Source organism: Clupea harengus, chromosome 1, assembly GCF_900700415.2.
Source record: "Clupea harengus chromosome 1, Ch_v2.0.2, whole genome shotgun sequence".
In the NCBI taxonomy this organism is placed as follows: Eukaryota; Metazoa; Chordata; class Actinopteri; order Clupeiformes; family Clupeidae; genus Clupea; species Clupea harengus.
In genome coordinates, this window is record NC_045152.1 from 20,745,169 (window position 1) to 20,761,351 (window position 16,183).

At 45.5% G+C, this 16,183-nt stretch overlaps 1 protein-coding gene across 3 annotated transcripts; it reads right to left on the bottom strand.

Moving 5' to 3' along the window:
- Positions 1–279: 279 nt before the first annotated feature.
- Positions 280–16,110, bottom strand: rhot1a (ras homolog family member T1a). Of its 3 annotated transcripts, none has more exons than XM_031570926.1 (20): positions 15,652–16,110; positions 14,248–14,306; positions 14,042–14,123; positions 13,808–13,851; positions 13,658–13,711; positions 13,492–13,544; positions 12,575–12,683; positions 11,578–11,679; positions 11,312–11,410; positions 10,971–11,079; positions 10,609–10,729; positions 10,381–10,465; positions 9,973–10,118; positions 9,662–9,762; positions 9,415–9,545; positions 9,086–9,169; positions 8,789–8,911; positions 8,358–8,560; positions 6,198–6,320; positions 280–1,754 (listed from the first exon to the last, which is right to left on the bottom strand). In XM_031570926.1, the coding sequence occupies exons 1-20, from the start codon at positions 15,686–15,688 to the stop codon at positions 1,637–1,639; spliced, it is 1,983 nt and encodes a 660-aa protein (XP_031426786.1). In that variant the 5' UTR covers positions 15,689–16,110; the 3' UTR covers positions 280–1,636. The 3 variants fall into 3 exon arrangements, with proteins under 3 accessions (XP_031426786.1, XP_031426795.1, XP_012681271.1); XM_012825817.3 differs by lacking the exons at positions 280–1,754; positions 6,198–6,320 and adding exons at positions 3,884–4,175; positions 5,326–5,430; XM_031570935.1 differs by lacking the exon at positions 6,198–6,320.
- Positions 16,111–16,183: the final 73 nt, after the last annotated feature.

Sequence of the window (16,183 nt, forward strand, 5' to 3'; positions counted from 1 at the left end):
ATGGCTTACTATTCTAACATTCAAACATATTTCCAAGCATCTTCCTCCTAAGAGAATTCACTGGGGATAGACGAGGGGCTGTGGTGAGAAATGTACCAGGAACATCATCCCATCACACTGGCATTTTTAACCTTCAAGCATGTTTCGGAGGTTAACAGTCAAACACAATGACATGGTCGAACACCTCTTGGTCTAAATAAATGTAAATAAACATTTCAAGATGGCTTTTCTAGTGACTCGCTTCAACACACATCATAGGAAACACTCAGAAGCTACAGGTAGATCACACAGTTATTTATTGTAAATGCTGGAAAAGTCAGAAACAAATAAAACATGTTCTAACATTTGATGTGAGAGCAGAGTATGGTGTCAGACCGTAACAGTCATGGCAATGGAAGTAATAATGATGGTGCATACATAGTTATGATGAGAGTTCAACGCAAGAGTACATAACCGTGTGGTGTTCTTGAGACTGTTGAGGAGAGTGAGAAAGGATCTTAGCAGATGGGACCTTGAAGCCAATGAGAACATGTTCTGTGTATGATGCCGTTTAAAACCTCCTGACCAGTAGGGGGCGCCACACACTGAGCTACAGAGGACAGGGGTGGGAGTAGGGCCAGAGTAGGGGCCCCACCGTCAGACAGGCCCCTCAAACACACACAGCACTGAGGGACCAAAGACACTTTCAAATCCCAAGGCAGCCAACCTGCTAGGTGGAGAAACGTCAGCAAAGATCCATGAAGCACTTAAGTTTTGTTTATTCTTCAGATGTTCGTTGCTGCAGTGATCAAATGTAATATATAATAAACAATAATGGTAATTAAAAAAAAAAAAAAAATACAAAAGAAAACCCTAACTCTCTTGAACTGTGTCTGCTTTCATGCAATGTCAAACAAAACAATTAAAATGGACAATAAAAAGAAAGAAAGAAAAAAAAAAAAAAACACCAAAAAGCAGAAAAAAAGCGGTTAATAAATTAATACATCTGCAATGTGTCTTGAAAACACACAACCTTTAACAGATTAGAAATGGCTTGGTATTGGTATTGGTAGTGTCTCCCTTGGGTAGTGTGAGAATGTGTTCCCCCTTCCACCTCAGAGACAATGAGTGTGATCTTAGCTTTTCTGAGCAGTATATACAGTTTATAAACATGGAGGTCAGTCCAATCTGAGCTAGGAACCCTGTGCTGCCACAGCTACCTGCAGTTCTCCATGTTCCAGGTCAAAAAGGAGGATCGAATACTGGCCTGAGAGCAGTTTAAACCTGCTTTTAGAAAAACCAGCAGACACCGAGGCCAACCAGGAAGGCAACCGCACTGCAACTATCTGCAGCATTCTTAAAATGCCCTTTAATACAGACAATGGTTGTTGTTTTTTCAGGCGCATGGGGTTCCAATAAACCTCAGAAGAAAAATAGTTGCAACTTTTCATGTTCTTCTTCTTCATTTCAAATATATATATAGAAAAAAAATGTAGCTATGTCTAGGATTTGCAACGTTTCTAGTTAAGGTTTGACTCAATTCAGGGAATTGGGCTGAAGAGGAGGGTGGGATGGGGGGGTCATAGTTGAGGAGGGGTAAGAGGCGGAGGGGGGGGGGGGGTCGTGGTTATCACACGGGTGTGTGTGTGGACACTGATCACCGCTGCTTCAGGATGGCCTTGTACATGGCGAAGCCCAGCACAGCGAAGACGGTGGCACCCAAACTGGCTCGCAGCCAGAAAGTGGAGTTCTTCAGGTCAGCCTGGGTCATGTGTCTAGGAAGGAGAGAGAGAGAAAAGTTAGACCAGTGAGCATATTCTGTCACATTCAACCGCTTATCACAAATGCTAATGACAAAGTTTCGGCCAAGATATTCCATGGAGAATCTTTTTTTCAACAAATGGCATATCAAACACTCAACTTTGATATGCCATCTGCTTTAACTCAATCGGGTTTCTAATGATGGACTGACGAGAGAAGGGTTTGCTGGGTCAAGCTAGTAGCTCTAGAAACTAGTGCTGTGGTGAGGGAGAGAAGCGTGGGAGGGGGGCTGTTGTGAGGATTGTTGTGGCTTTGATCAATGAGCAACAGCAGTGAATGAGAGTCTCAAAGGGGGACACAAGAGGACTGAGAACAGACAGAAGTGGTTAGAAAAGCAATGTTTTCGTGAGATCCCTAGCGTCTTCAGACGGTATTCCAGAGGATAAACTTTCTGCCCATATGTCCTCCAGAGTGGCCAGGACAGAATGATTAATCAACTATGCCAGTGAAGCACTTGGTCAATGGAAAAAAACCTCTTCAGCCTCTATAAGGTTGCATCTCCAAAACCTCCAAGGACAGACGACAGACAAGTCAAGACAAGTTACAAAAACTGAAAAGCTGCGTTTTTGGGTAAACAATCAATCAGAGCAGTTCGAAAACCGATCTTCAGATCTTTGAGGAGGCTTCCTTGATACCCACAGAAAGAGTCTAAATGAACTGAACTGGGTTTGGTCACCTAGGCAACCACACACCCATAAAGTTCACTGAGGAGCCTCAAGACGGCAGGTGATCATTCTTACGGTACAGCATCAACACATACACACACAGCCGGGTAAAATTCAGCAAAACTAGAACCTACGTTAGCAAAATGATGATTGGCTTACACCACCTGCATGTACATGGTAAGGGGCTACACCTATGTGAGTGCTACTTAAAACTAGGAATGTTTCCAGTCTTGAAAACATGTCACAAAGTCAAGTTCTCTAGCATCACCTAGGAAGAGTGAGAGCTTAGTATGTGACAACCTTGACTGTGCTTTCTGGACATGCACTGACGAACGTTTAGTACTTGCACATCCAAAGAGACTTGTGCTTTGAATGGGAGTATTAGTCTCACACTGCCTACCAGGGAAAGACGGACACATGTGAGCAACGCATGCCCTGTTACCATGGTTACCGTTACCTGGGCGTAAAGGGATCAACAGACGACTCCATGTAGATTGAATCCTCTACATAGGTGACCTCGTGCACCTGGTGGATGAGGCTGGACTCCTCATCAGTCAAGAGACATGCACCCAGGTGCTCAACACAGGGCTCCAACCTTACACACACATACATGCACAGGAGGTTGGTTCAGCGAGCCTTAACCACAGATGAAATGACACCTGCCTTGCAAACTACCCCCAAACACAACCACACACACACACAGCACCCCCGAACCCAAACATGCTACGCACACACACACAGCACCCCCGAACCCAAACATGCTACGTACACACACACACACACACACACACACACACACACACACACACACACACACACAGCACCCCCGAACCCAAACATGCTATACACACACATCACCGCAATGGCGTTTAAAGACCGCTGAGCACTGATGACGCCTCAGAAAACCTAAAGATCTTGTGCTGTAGGCCTAATCTATTCACCAAATGTTGCATTTCTTTCAGTGAATACTGCATGCATTTACTAAATGTAGTAACTTGTTTGACGAGTGGATTACAACTTCACTGCTCTATACTTATCTTGTTAAACTATCTGCAGTGAAAAGACTGCCTGACCTGCTGATCTGTGCTTGAAATGTACACCCAATACTGAGCAGAAGCATTAAATGCTGGTCAGTGTGGTATGTGGGCCGGTGGTTAGCTTACATGCAGCTTGTTTTAATATTCCTCTACTCCAGCTTTCCAAGAAATTAGTCACATCAATGTCAAACACGAGCCATCACAGAAAGTCCCCAAATCTCTCCAACCCAACACAATGCCAACACTTGACAGGTAGGCTTTCAAATGTTGAAAGTTATCTACAAGTTATCTACAACCAAGTATTAAAACACACACACACACACACACACACACACACACACACACACACACACACACACACACAACACACACACAACACACACACACACACACACACACACACACACACACACACACACACACACAGGCTTCATCACACGCATGTTAACACAGGGCACAGCACCCAAGAACAGCCACTCTATCACACCAAGCATGTAGAATACATTGACAGTGACAATGCCCCCATTGAGGAAGTACAGTTTAGAAAATAAGCCCCAGTCACACAGTCAGAGCAAGTCAGTCTAGTGCACGTGCCAAGAGGGCCGCTTAGCATGAAGTCAACAAATGCAACGAAAAGAGACACACAGCCAACCAAGCGCATGACTTTGAGCACCTATAGGAGGGGAAGAAAAACAACACAGGACAAAAACACAGATCACAACGGAATTAGGTCTCAATTGTATTTCCAAATGACACTTCAGTCACACATGTATCTAATGTATCATCAACACAAGACATTTACAGTTAGCCCTAGTACAGACAGAGAACTTCAACTCAAACAGGAAAATCAAGACGGTGTCCATTGTACACCCGTGTTCACTGCACACACACTAAGCATCAGCCATGACAGAGTCAAAACTCTATGAAAGCTTATGAAATTACAGAAAAAAGTCTTTGGTAAACTGAACTATTTCAAATCTACACTAAGAGACCATAGTCAGGTTAGTGAGGTTAGAGTATTCTTGTTGGCTACAAATGATGCAAATTAATCCAGATTTAGCCTTTGCATATCCACGGTTCCAAATATAAATGAATCCATGCAATACGTGTGAATGGTATTATCACTAACTGCACTTCAAATGTACCATTTTCAATAATCATGTATCAGAGGAACTAAATATATAGTCCAACTATCGGTCAGCCTCATTTTTAAAGTAGCTGGGTCTGAATTCATCTGAATTTCTAATGCGAATTGTGATCATTCAAATAGGAAATCCTTGAGTGGAAACACTTGAACTTCGCATTAAATCAGATTGCAACCAAATCATTGAGTAACAAATTAATTTGCTAGAGGGGGGTGAATGACCACCCAATTCACATAAGGTATAATGTGACTGAGATTGATGGAAACGAGTTTATTGGCATCAAATTGCATTTCTTAAGATTTGATTGCGTGTTTCCGTAAAAGTAGTCCTGACAACCATGTTTTGAAACCATAGCTGTTCACAATTTCTCCCTTGATTAGGAGACTGTGTCCATTAATCATTTGTAAAACACAATGGATGGAAATGTGCAAACTCGCATTTCTTTTAGCCAAATTGTCATAAATGCACTTCCAATATGTGGATAAGTTGGATGGAAACCCTGCTAGTGTATGAGGAAAATCATAAAAAAATAAATAAATAAATACAACTGAATGAATGCAAACAAACTAAGTCACCAACCACCAACTCAACCGCCCAGTCACTCTGTTAATCAGACCCATGCTAGGAGCACATGTGTTGCATTAGTGAGAGAAATGAGCACCACATGCAGATACCTCCCTAGCTAGCAGGGTGGAGGGCCTCCGGCCCCAGTGCAGGGCCTGAGTTAGGAGGACACCGAGGCTGCTGCTCCACGGCCAAGAGGCAGGGTGGGAACGAGTAGAGCTGCAGAGATGGAGAGCCATCCGTCATACACACACCAGTACACACACCAGTACACACACACACCAGTACACACACACCAGTACACACACACACCAGTACACACACACCACCCAACAGTACACGACAGCCGATTCACATCTGCATCAGAGGCGGCGAGGTGCTGAGTGAAAGTCCACCATGCTGGGGTGGGACTAAAAAGTGTGAAATACAGAGTACATGGTGACACACTTTCACCTGCCATCTGCTTTGAAGAGGGATAAACTTGACCTTCTTAAACCCAGTTCTCAGTAGAAAACTGATACAACCTGATAGAATAATGTTCCATCACCTGCCAAGTCACCTAGGCATAAAGCCTCTCTGAACACCAATCAACCAAACGAACCGATCGCAAGGAAGCCACCTCTACACACACGATCTCAGCGCAAATGGCCATAGCTGCACCACACCATGAGTCTGTCTGTCTGTGTGTGTGTGTGTGTGTGTGTACCCAGCGCGTGGATATGCAAGAGTAAGCCGACTAAAGCGCAGACTGCACCAGCTGACAGAAAAGAGAGAAAGAGGTAAGCATCAGGAGCGAGAGTTAGAAAGCTGAGCTCACAGTGAGAGAGAGAGGGAGAGGGATCAGGAGCCAGAGCTGAAGCAGAGAGGGGAGTGAGAGCTCGGGCACAGCTCCCTGACGTGGTCCAGATGGAGAGGGCACAGGGGGCAGAGGGGGCAGAGGGGGGTGGGAAAGAGAACGAGGACGGGCGGATGTGTAGTTCTGAGACCTGCTGAGAAGGGCCGTGTAGAGGGTGGCCTTGATAGAGCGCAACAGCTCTGAGTTCAGGAGGTTGTGAGACACACAAAAGGTGCACCTGTTGCAGGCACACATGCACCGTAACTTGGAGTGGCTGTGGAGAGAGACACACACACAAGAACATGCACACACACACAAGAAGGGCCGATCAAAACGTTGTACCATCCATTGGTAGTAGGGCTTACATCCCAGGGACGCCCAATATGGGGTTGTGGCTTCACTTCCCTTCTTAACACCTGATATGGGGGAAGAGGAGGAGGGATGGGCAGGCTAGGGCAGAGGATTGTGGGCATGGGTAAGGGTCTGGAGATCTGGGTAGGGCCAGGTTGGGGATTTGGGCTCAGGATATGGACCAGAGGGGCTTGGGTGAGGGCTGGAGGAGGGAAGGGTCGTAGACCAAGGGAAAGTTGGGATCAAGTAAGGCAGAATTGAAAGAAAAAAAAACATGAGGAGACAAAATCAAACCAATGGCCAAACTGAAAATAAGCAAATACTATGACCAGGTCTTCAGAGAGCAATGAAGAGAAATACATAATTAAAGAGTAAAATGTTTCTCTAAAATCCATCAAAATACAATTTCACCTGACATTAATAAACTAATTGCATTAAGAGACAGAAGCTCCACCAGCAATGGCTTCAGACCAGAACAACAGAACGGACACAGGAGGAATGCAACAAAGAGAAAGAAAGGAACAAGGGATTAAGCAAAGACAAACAGAGAGAAAGGAACAAGGGTATAAGGAGAAAACCTACCCATCAATGCTTCAACAAAAGCCATGACCACACCAGAATGTTCCCTACCCAATCACCCTGTCTGAACCTGTGTGGTATTTTACACGACGGCGGCCCTTAGCGCTGCAGTACATTCAGAGTTCACTGTGGCACTCGAATCGCTGCACAATGGACTTGATTTGTGGTCGTCTTCCATCGATCTCTACATCTCGTCTGGGCAGACGGGTGGAAATCGATGCAGACGGTCAGAGATCTACTGGCTGGCAGCCTCTCAATCCCCAGTAGGGGACTCTAGTGAATGTGGATGGCCACTGCTATGAGTGAGAGCCCCTTCTCTCTTCTCTCTTCTCTTTACACAGCACTTTCAGCCGTCCTGCACTCCAGAACAGCGAGGGCCATCAGAGCTGGCCTACGTCACTTAGAGAGGCAGACACTCCTTTATTAGGTTATTTTTCTTATGTCCTCCAGAGATGTTGCAGGATGAGTCATGGGAATACTAAACGTTCCCTGACCAGTACTGGGTCTGTGCAGAAAGGTTAGAGTATACACCCCAAACTATTTGAAGACAGCAGTAGATAGCAGGAAAGGATGTTTCTAGTATGCTGTATTGAGTTAAATGATCCTCAGTGGTACAACGCAGTACAAAAATGTACATTTACATTTATGGACAAAGGATGCTTTATCTAAAGTCACTTACAGTGCAAGGGAGATATGCAGAGAAGCAATATGCATCCTCCCTGAGACATCATGAGAGCTCATGACCTGGGCGGTGTTAGTAACAGCCAACAGATAGATGTCTGTGAGCATTAGAAGGGTAGAAGTCTTGATACAGAACCATTGTATTTCTCCAATGAAAGCACTCTTGCTTAACGTCTCACCACAACACCTTTGTTTGTACCTCATCTGCTCGTGTGCTTAAGAATGCTTGACACAAATGTCTGAGTGAGAGCTGATGAAAAAGCCACAATCAAGCCAAGATGATCCTGAGATCAGACGTCAGGACCTAAGCGGGACGTTCAGGTCCAGAATATGCATCTCCCCACCATGTTACACCTCGTCCATTGAGTGAGCAGCTCAATTACTACCTTCAGAATCATTACATTTTGGGAGTGATGACCGTTCTGAACCTGGACCATCCAGCTTGATGGGGGCCCCCTCTAGACCCAACAACAAGACTGAGAGGAACAGCAGAGCAAGGAGAGATGAAGGGATGGGGAAAGTACACCAAAAAATAGACAGAGAGACAGAGGTTGAGAGACAGAGGCAGAGAGACAAAGGCAGAGCAACAGAGGCAGAGAGAGAGAGAGAGAGAGAGAGAGAGAGAGACAGATAAAGACAGCGAGAGACAGAGATGTGTGTGTGTGTAGAGTAAGAGGAGAGCGAGCGAGGCTATACTCACGGGTACATGGCCATGGTGGTGAGTTTGGTGTAGATGTCTTTGCCGGGCGCATCGTCTGTGTTGCAGGTGAAAGGCTGTGGCGGGTGCAGCCGGTGCTTGCGGCAGAAGTCCAGCGGGGGGAGGGTGCTCTGCTGCCGCACCTCGTGCAGGTCGGACTTGGCAGCGATGAACATACACGGTGTCTTGCTGTCCATGAAGTAGCGCTGCAGCAAAATACAGGGTGAACGGTGTTAACCAACGCTAATATGTCTGACACAATACTAACAACGCTAAATACTTGCGCTAGTAAAAAATACCTCATATGTATTACAGAGATGATAGAAATTAATGGTAGAAATGGTACAGATTCAAACAAATGTATCTCCATAAACTGACTTTGTGTATTGTTTGCAAGAGTCTTATTATCTCTGTACGATGACATCTGAACTTACCTTGTAGGCCTTGGCGCAGTACTCGAAGGAACGTGGGTTGCTGACATCATAGATCAGACAGACCACGTCACAGGCCAGGTCCGTCTCAGAAAGGAAGTCCAAGTCTGGAGACACTTCATGGAGCTGCACCAGTGAGGAGAGGGGGAACAGAGAGGGAAGAGGGAGGTAAAGAAAAGGGCCGAGAGAGAGGAGAGAGAACAAGAAAGAGAGATGAAGGGAACAAGGAAGAATCCAGCAGTTAGTATTAAACCCACACCACCCATGTTCTGCACACCTCCATAACGGACATGGTCTTACCAGCAGGTACTTCTCCTGGCCGTAGACGTAGGTGGTGTTCATGGCGTAGAAGGACTTGTGGTCCTCTCTTAACTTCAGCTGTCGCTGCGAGATCAAACAAACAGATGCTCAGATGACCACATTCACATTACTGACTCAATAAAGAGACTAGCTTCTAATAAAAGTAATAGCCATAGGTTTTGCGGCCTTGTCAAAACATAGAATATACTGTCTGTGCGTGTATGCATCCCCACAGGCCGTGTTTTTTTCTGAGTATTAGGGATAGTATTCACTGGGAATTATTCACTGGGAACTATTCACTAGGAACTATTCGACTACTATGTGCTCACCGTGAGGTTCCTGCTCAGAAAGGCCTGCAGAAAGCCGCTCTTGCCGCTGTGGTGCGCTCCCATGACGTTACAGCGGAACACGCTGCGCTGGGTCTGCTTCTTCTGCAGGTCGATGCGCTTGTTCCGCGTCACTGTTCACATAACCATCACACAGCACTTAGCAGGCAGCTCTACTGGAAGGGCTTTCATCTTTTGCGTACATTTAGAGACATAATGTGCACACATAAAAAACAAGCCGTTTACTCACCTGTGATGGCAGCGGCCTGGGACTCCTGTTCATTAATGATGGAATAGCCAAGGTAGCCCATGTACTCCAGACACCTCTGCACATCCAGGTACGTCGTTAGCCTGACAGACAGACAAACAAACAAACAAACAAACAAACAAACAAACATGCGTGTCAAAACACTATAGACATCAAAATAAAATACATTTAAAGAAAACATTAGAAGTACGAGATTATCAAGGAGGCCAAAATGGCCTCTCATCAGGACCAAAAACCTCTTCTCCATCTCCGTGTCAATATTTCCCCATCTGTGTCGGCGGTTTCATACTTACGTCCACTGCGACAGGTAGCCCTGGTAGGTGATCCAGCCCTGCTCGTTGGTGCAGACAGTGTTGTTGACATCAGGACCCCAGGGTAGGTAGGGGAAGACTTTGAACAGGTCCTTCAGCTCGTCCGGGGACAGAGCACAGTCCCGGTCCTGCAAGCATGCAGACATATCAGGAAAAAATTCAACCTAGTCTCTAACACAGGGCAAGCTTGCCAGTTGCTATAGAGGGAGCTGGGTAAAAAAAGGCCACAAACTCTGCAATCTTCTGCCCTGAATTTACTCTGCAGCTATAATTATTCTGGAATCTTCAAGCAGCCAACTACAGACGTCCATATGGAAGATTTTAAAGTTGTTTCATTATCAGGCCTACAGAGTGAAATTGTGTGAATCTGCGTTAACACAATGAACTCACTTTGTCGTGCTTGTCAAAGACACCCTGCAAAAAGAGGTATGCGTTGTGGTTCAGCTCCGTGGTGCAGTCTGAAGGGATCTTCAACCTGGCAGGGAAAGACAGTAGTGTAGTCTAGATTAAGCAGAGTCAAGTCAGTTCCTAAGATCTTCTATCGAGAAGCCTAAGTGCCTCTGGGAACTGTAGTTTTATAATGGCATTTAGTTGTGAACAGGGCTGGCTAGGACTCACAGTGGAAACAGGTACTCCTGTGTGAGCTCCAGGTCGTCGTCGTAGCCAAACCTCCGCAGGACGGTCCAGGTGGTCTCGTGCCGGCCCCTCTGGATGAAGAGTGTGTGCAGGAACAGGAAACCTGTACAGGGGATTAGAGGGGCCACGTGAATTGCTGTCGGACATGAGGCCGAACTGGCAGATGACAGATCACTTGAGAGCTAACTGAAGGTATTAAAAACCTGAACAATATTAATTCCAAATCCCATATCACAAATTCTCCATGGTTTTCCATTCTTCCGCCAGGTCAGTCGGGCTGGCTTTACTTGGACCTCGGGAGCTTTGACGAGACCAGAGGAAAAGCATACAGAACAAGAGCTCACCTTTGAGCGTGAGCCCGTTGTCCTTCACTCCTTCTGAGATGTTCTTCCTCACCACATTCTTCACGTCCTCCAGGGCCTGAGTGGCCAGTGGGATGTTGAAGCACGTCCTCTGCAGATGGACACAGGGCAACACTCTGGGTCATTCCAGTCAGGAACACTCTGGGTCATTCCAGTCAGGAACACTCTCGTCCAGTAACATTTTACGACTTATTAGAGTACTATGAAGCATACAACAGTTCTCTTTGGCATAATAACTTAGTTCAGGGCGGCTCCTGCCAACTATAGTGGTAAGTATAAGTGTACCATACAGCGGCATGCGCCACCTATGCATGTGACCTCACCTGGAAGAAATTGAGCTCGTTGTCGTTGAGAATGCCATCATTGTCCAGGTCGGACACCTTAAAAATGCGCGTGAGTGATTTGATACACGACGGTTTCATCTGCAAACACACACAGGGTTCACAAAGTGAAAGTGTGAATAAAGCATCTTTCCTTTCAATCACCTGTCAGCGGTAAGGAGCAGATGGTCTAGATAAACAGCCACGTAGAAGCACATCTTTGTGTCATCAGCAGAGTGCTCCAGTTGAAGACCCCCCCCCACGCTCACCTCCTTCTCCTCGGGGCAGTACAGCGGCCCTGTAGGGTGGAGCACGGCCTTCTGGGCATAGTAGAACAACTCGGAAATGTTCTTCAGGTTCTTCGCTGAACACTGAAGGGAGAGAAACAGACACGCATCACAAATCTGCTGCTGAACAAGGTGCTTCAGGAAACAGACCAAGCTTGGCCGATTAGTTATAGAATTAAGGGTACAGTTAGATGTGCTGAGCTGAGCATGGTCTAATCCTCCCAGTCATAAGTTGGCTAGTACAGTAGTGAAGTGAAAAAGAGATAGTTTCCTCTCCCTGCTGTGGAGAGAACGCTGAAGCGTGTGGTCCATCACGTAAGCCTCTGCTCTCAGGGGCGACACCGATCCCCCACTGGGGTCGACGCCATCAGCTACTGTTACATGAGCTGTTTGTGTGTGCATGTGGATGTGTGTGTGCGTGTGTGTGTGCGTGTGTGTGTGTGTGTGTGTGTGTACATATGTACGTGTGTGTGCGGAGCACCATCATGACTGCCTAACTCCCTGCCGATCCGCACGCCCACATTCTGCCTTGGTCACATGAGACCCAGTCTGGCGGGAGTTCAGGTGCTCACCCACACATGTCAGGGAGCCCTTCCAGGTTCACTTCAGGTGTCAGGCCAGGGTGCCAACAAATATTTTATTGGCAAAGCTTTTAAAAATAACTATGATTACCAACTCTCCGAATAAGAACGCTACTTCTGCTGCTGCTGCTACGGCCCTCTTGTCATTTATCTGAGTCTGCTCATCGAGCCAAAGATCAGGATCAAGGTGGAATGTCAGCTGTGGTAGATTAGTGTTTCACCAAATACTGTGAGGGCACACCTCAAGGGAAAGGACAGGGCACCCCAAATCCAGACTGACACACATAAAAAGGCTATGGCTATGGCCCTGTTTGAAAGAGCCTACTGGCGCCGGGGTAGTTCTCTGTAGGTGTCAAGTGCCAACCCTTCCCACAGGTGGTGCTCCGGGCCTGCCTTACCTCCACGCAGGTTTCGATGTCCGAGTACTGGTTCATGATGGGCAGGATGGTCTCCATGCTGCTGTGCTCCACCAGGTCCGACTTGTTCCCCACCAGGATCAGCGGCACCCTGCAGTGGCATTGCATTACACACAGGTCATCACATTAGCAGGGGCAGTGCACACGTCTACGTGCTCCACTGGCTCCATGTTTAAGCAAAACTCTGCTAAACACTCACTGCCCTAACCAAGCTGGATGGCTCCTTATTGCCAGTCTTTCCTAAAAGCAAGGTGATTCTATTTAGCAGGTCAAGGAGTAAGACGGGCAGGGCAAGATGGTTTGATTTGTTTTTTTTGCAGCCCATGACCGGTAGGTAACCATGCAATATAAATCTAGTACTTTTTCAAGTACAGGAAGTGACAGGCGATTCCGAGTAGGTATGCCTAAGTGATAAAACAACATATGCCAGCCCAACAGGTGATGACCTACACAAAATTCACACAGTATACATAGTTGTCATACTGCTACCAGGCTAAGCATGAACGCTACTGGACTCTACAGCCTGTTGCAGTGGCTCACTTTCAAACAATTACAATAGTAGTAAAAAAACAGCAAATCCAGCAAAAAGTAAATCCAACAGCACTTCAACCAGAACAGATTTATCCCCAGGTAAAGGGTTATATTTTAAGTGTCGGTGTGCTGTCTAACACTACTATACACTATAAATACCAAAGGCCTTGGTCAAACAGTACTGAGTATCCACCCCCATATCCCAAAACTCACACACATACACACACACACACACACACACACACACACACACACACACACACACACACACACACACACACACACACACACACACACACACACACACACACACACACACACACAGAGAGCTAATCCCCTGTTCCAAATTTAAGGACTGAAACACACACCTGCTGTCTTTGTCTGTTCTGTCATTGATGAGAGGAATCCAATGGCTTGTCACCTGCATGCAACGACACGGTCTAGGTCAAATACTGCCGTAGGACTGTAGCTATTATATCAAGCAAACACTATTATATTCAAACATGTTGGAGAAGAGATTTCAAAAGAACCTACCTTCTCAATAGACTTCTTGTTGTTGACCGAATAGACAATGCATATAACATTAGCCTGCAAGAAAAGGTCACGATTACACAGGTCATGGGTATTCCAGATAGCCATTCAGATCATACTGTCAAAAATGTACACAAATAGCATATAGCCCACCTTGGAAATCTCTTGGAACAACTGTTCTTCTGACTGCTCAGCTTCTGCAAACAAAAATGATAAGAAATCTTAACACGGCATAGAAGTATGTGATAGAATGGTGGATTGGGCCCAATCTGGCCAACTGTTCATGTGTCCTATCGTTAAAATGATCAAAATAAAGACTATTTGAATTTCCCTCTCTTCGTTCTTCTCACATGTCATACATGTTTTGTTCAAAATCATAACTGTTACCTGAATAGTCTACTATGTGTGTGGGCACTCTTTCTGGTGTGACATCTGCTGGAATGGTGATCTCCTCAGCACGCAGGGGAACCTGACGTGGAACACAAAACACTGGTAAAAACAAGGCCAGAACAATGGCGTCTGTGGGCTCTAGAGGGTCCCCTTTACCGGACTGAGATGAAGAATGCCTCCAATAAACGAACAAGATACTTTACCTCGTCAGGGAATTCCTCACTGACCAATGACATGATCAGTGATGTCTTCCCCACTTTGGCTGCGGTGGAAAATAACAAAAAGTCATTAGATGTCATTAAAGGGAAATTACTTAAATTCTTCATGGCACATGTAGGTGGTAGACTATGATTGAGAGGAGATGAGTGACAAAGTAAAGATAGGGGAGGCAGAACAGCCATCGCACAAGGGCCTGGCTGAGTGTTTCAAGAGTGTTGAAAGGACACTCATTTAAATTGTATGTGAGTGCACGTCCAATCTATGTTCTTCACAAAGAATGAATGCGTGCGCACAAAAGTGTTCATCGATGTTAAAATCACACTGGTCTTATTGACCTCTTATTGACGAGGCTACAGCGTCTTCGCAGGGGCTAATAACACTGGACACGTTACACACGTACGATTTTGGCTGGCCGGTTGAAAAACTGGCAGCTGAAAATAATCAAGCCAGCTACAGTATGTAGGCCAGACAGCATCGTCACCAAACTGATATTAATAGTACTGATAAACACTAGCGCTCCATTAACCGGTCTGCGACGTTAGCGGTCTATAAGGTCATCATACAACACATCAGTACTGCAGTTTTGGACGAATAAGGTTGCCAATATGGAGCAAAAAAATTGTAATTTTTGAGTGCTCTGACACAAAACTATAGCAACGACTCTGAATTGACCACAACAAATGCGGACATGTCATGCATATACAGCATTCGTCAACAGAACCTCAGTCTCAGCTGCAGATATGTTCTTACTTACTGAAGATTTGGATCACTGCAAATAACAGCATTCTATACGCGTTTTACATATTTCTGGTTCACATAAGGATGCAATTGTCTACGTCATTATGCTGCAAATGAGAACAACTAAACCTGATTTAATACTTCCCAAATCTGAAAAACATGAAAAGGCTTAGGTAGATTGAAGTAAACGGTAGGAAAATGCAATTACTGTCCACATTATCGGACATATCGAACTATCTGCAATTGGCTGATGAGCAGAGTACAGCCCGTTCAAGAACGCTATGAAGATTTTAGTATGACATTGAGCTTATCCTATACGTTTGCAACTGTATTTCTTGTCTAGAGCTTGCATTTTCAAGAAATCTCGAAATTATTAAGGTTACTTTGCACCATTTTCTGAAAATCAATTGTCACAAGGTAACGTTAACGCCATCTCTACCGTTAGCTTAAATTGATATGTTGAAGAAGCACCTTTAGATCGCTTAACGATAACATGTTATAATAGCTGACGATATATTAAAAAAATATGTATTGAGCAGGTTGAAATCAAATTATCTAGATGAACCCAGGACTGGGTCTATGACCGATTCATCCATCAAAATCTAGCTAGCCAGCTAACGTTAGAATGATCAATTGATTAAAATACTTACGTTCACCAACCAGCAATATCCTGACGTCCTTTCTCATTGCTGTGATCTTAGCTCCAGGCAAAACCAAAACATTTGATTGAATCGAAAATCATCTAATTGCTGCCCCCAGCACTGCGGGGCAATTGCCGAGTGACAGGCCCGGTTCAAACCCAACCTTGTCTGTCCAACTATAGCGACGCGCTGGGCTATCCTAGCGAACTGTGTAAGTTAGCTAACGTTAGGACAAAACGGACAGGGATCTTGCTCTTGTAATTAGACCCCTAAGTTCAGTGGTTCACTGGTACTTCTATAAACCAATCCAGGCTGTAGACATACGCATGCACATCACACAAAAGACGTAAAAGTCCATAATCGTAATTCACATTTCATAACATTCTGTGTTGAAAATTTCAAGCGCACGCCTCCTACAGCTGACCTCCAACAACCGGCAACTACGGCAGTTCAAAATGGACAAAAAAGACTACCGGGTTCGCTCTTGACATCTCTGTCTCGGGTAGGTACAGCGCCATCCATTGATTTGGAGTATGGGGGG

What these genes read in the sequence shown, in the direction of transcription:
- rhot1a (XM_031570926.1), bottom strand. Translation starts at nt 15,688, where the DNA reads ATGAGAAAGGACGTCAGGATATTGCTGGTTGGTGAAC. An exon ending in AGAACAGACAAAGACAGCAG is followed by an intron (nt 12,684 to 13,491) that starts GTGTGTGTTTCA and finishes ATGCCACTGCAG; the next exon opens with GGTGCCGCTGATCCTGGTGG. An exon ending in TTCTGAGCAGGAACCTCACG is followed by an intron (nt 9,170 to 9,414) that starts GTGAGCACATAG and finishes TTGATCTCGCAG; the next exon opens with CGACAGCTGAAGTTAAGAGA.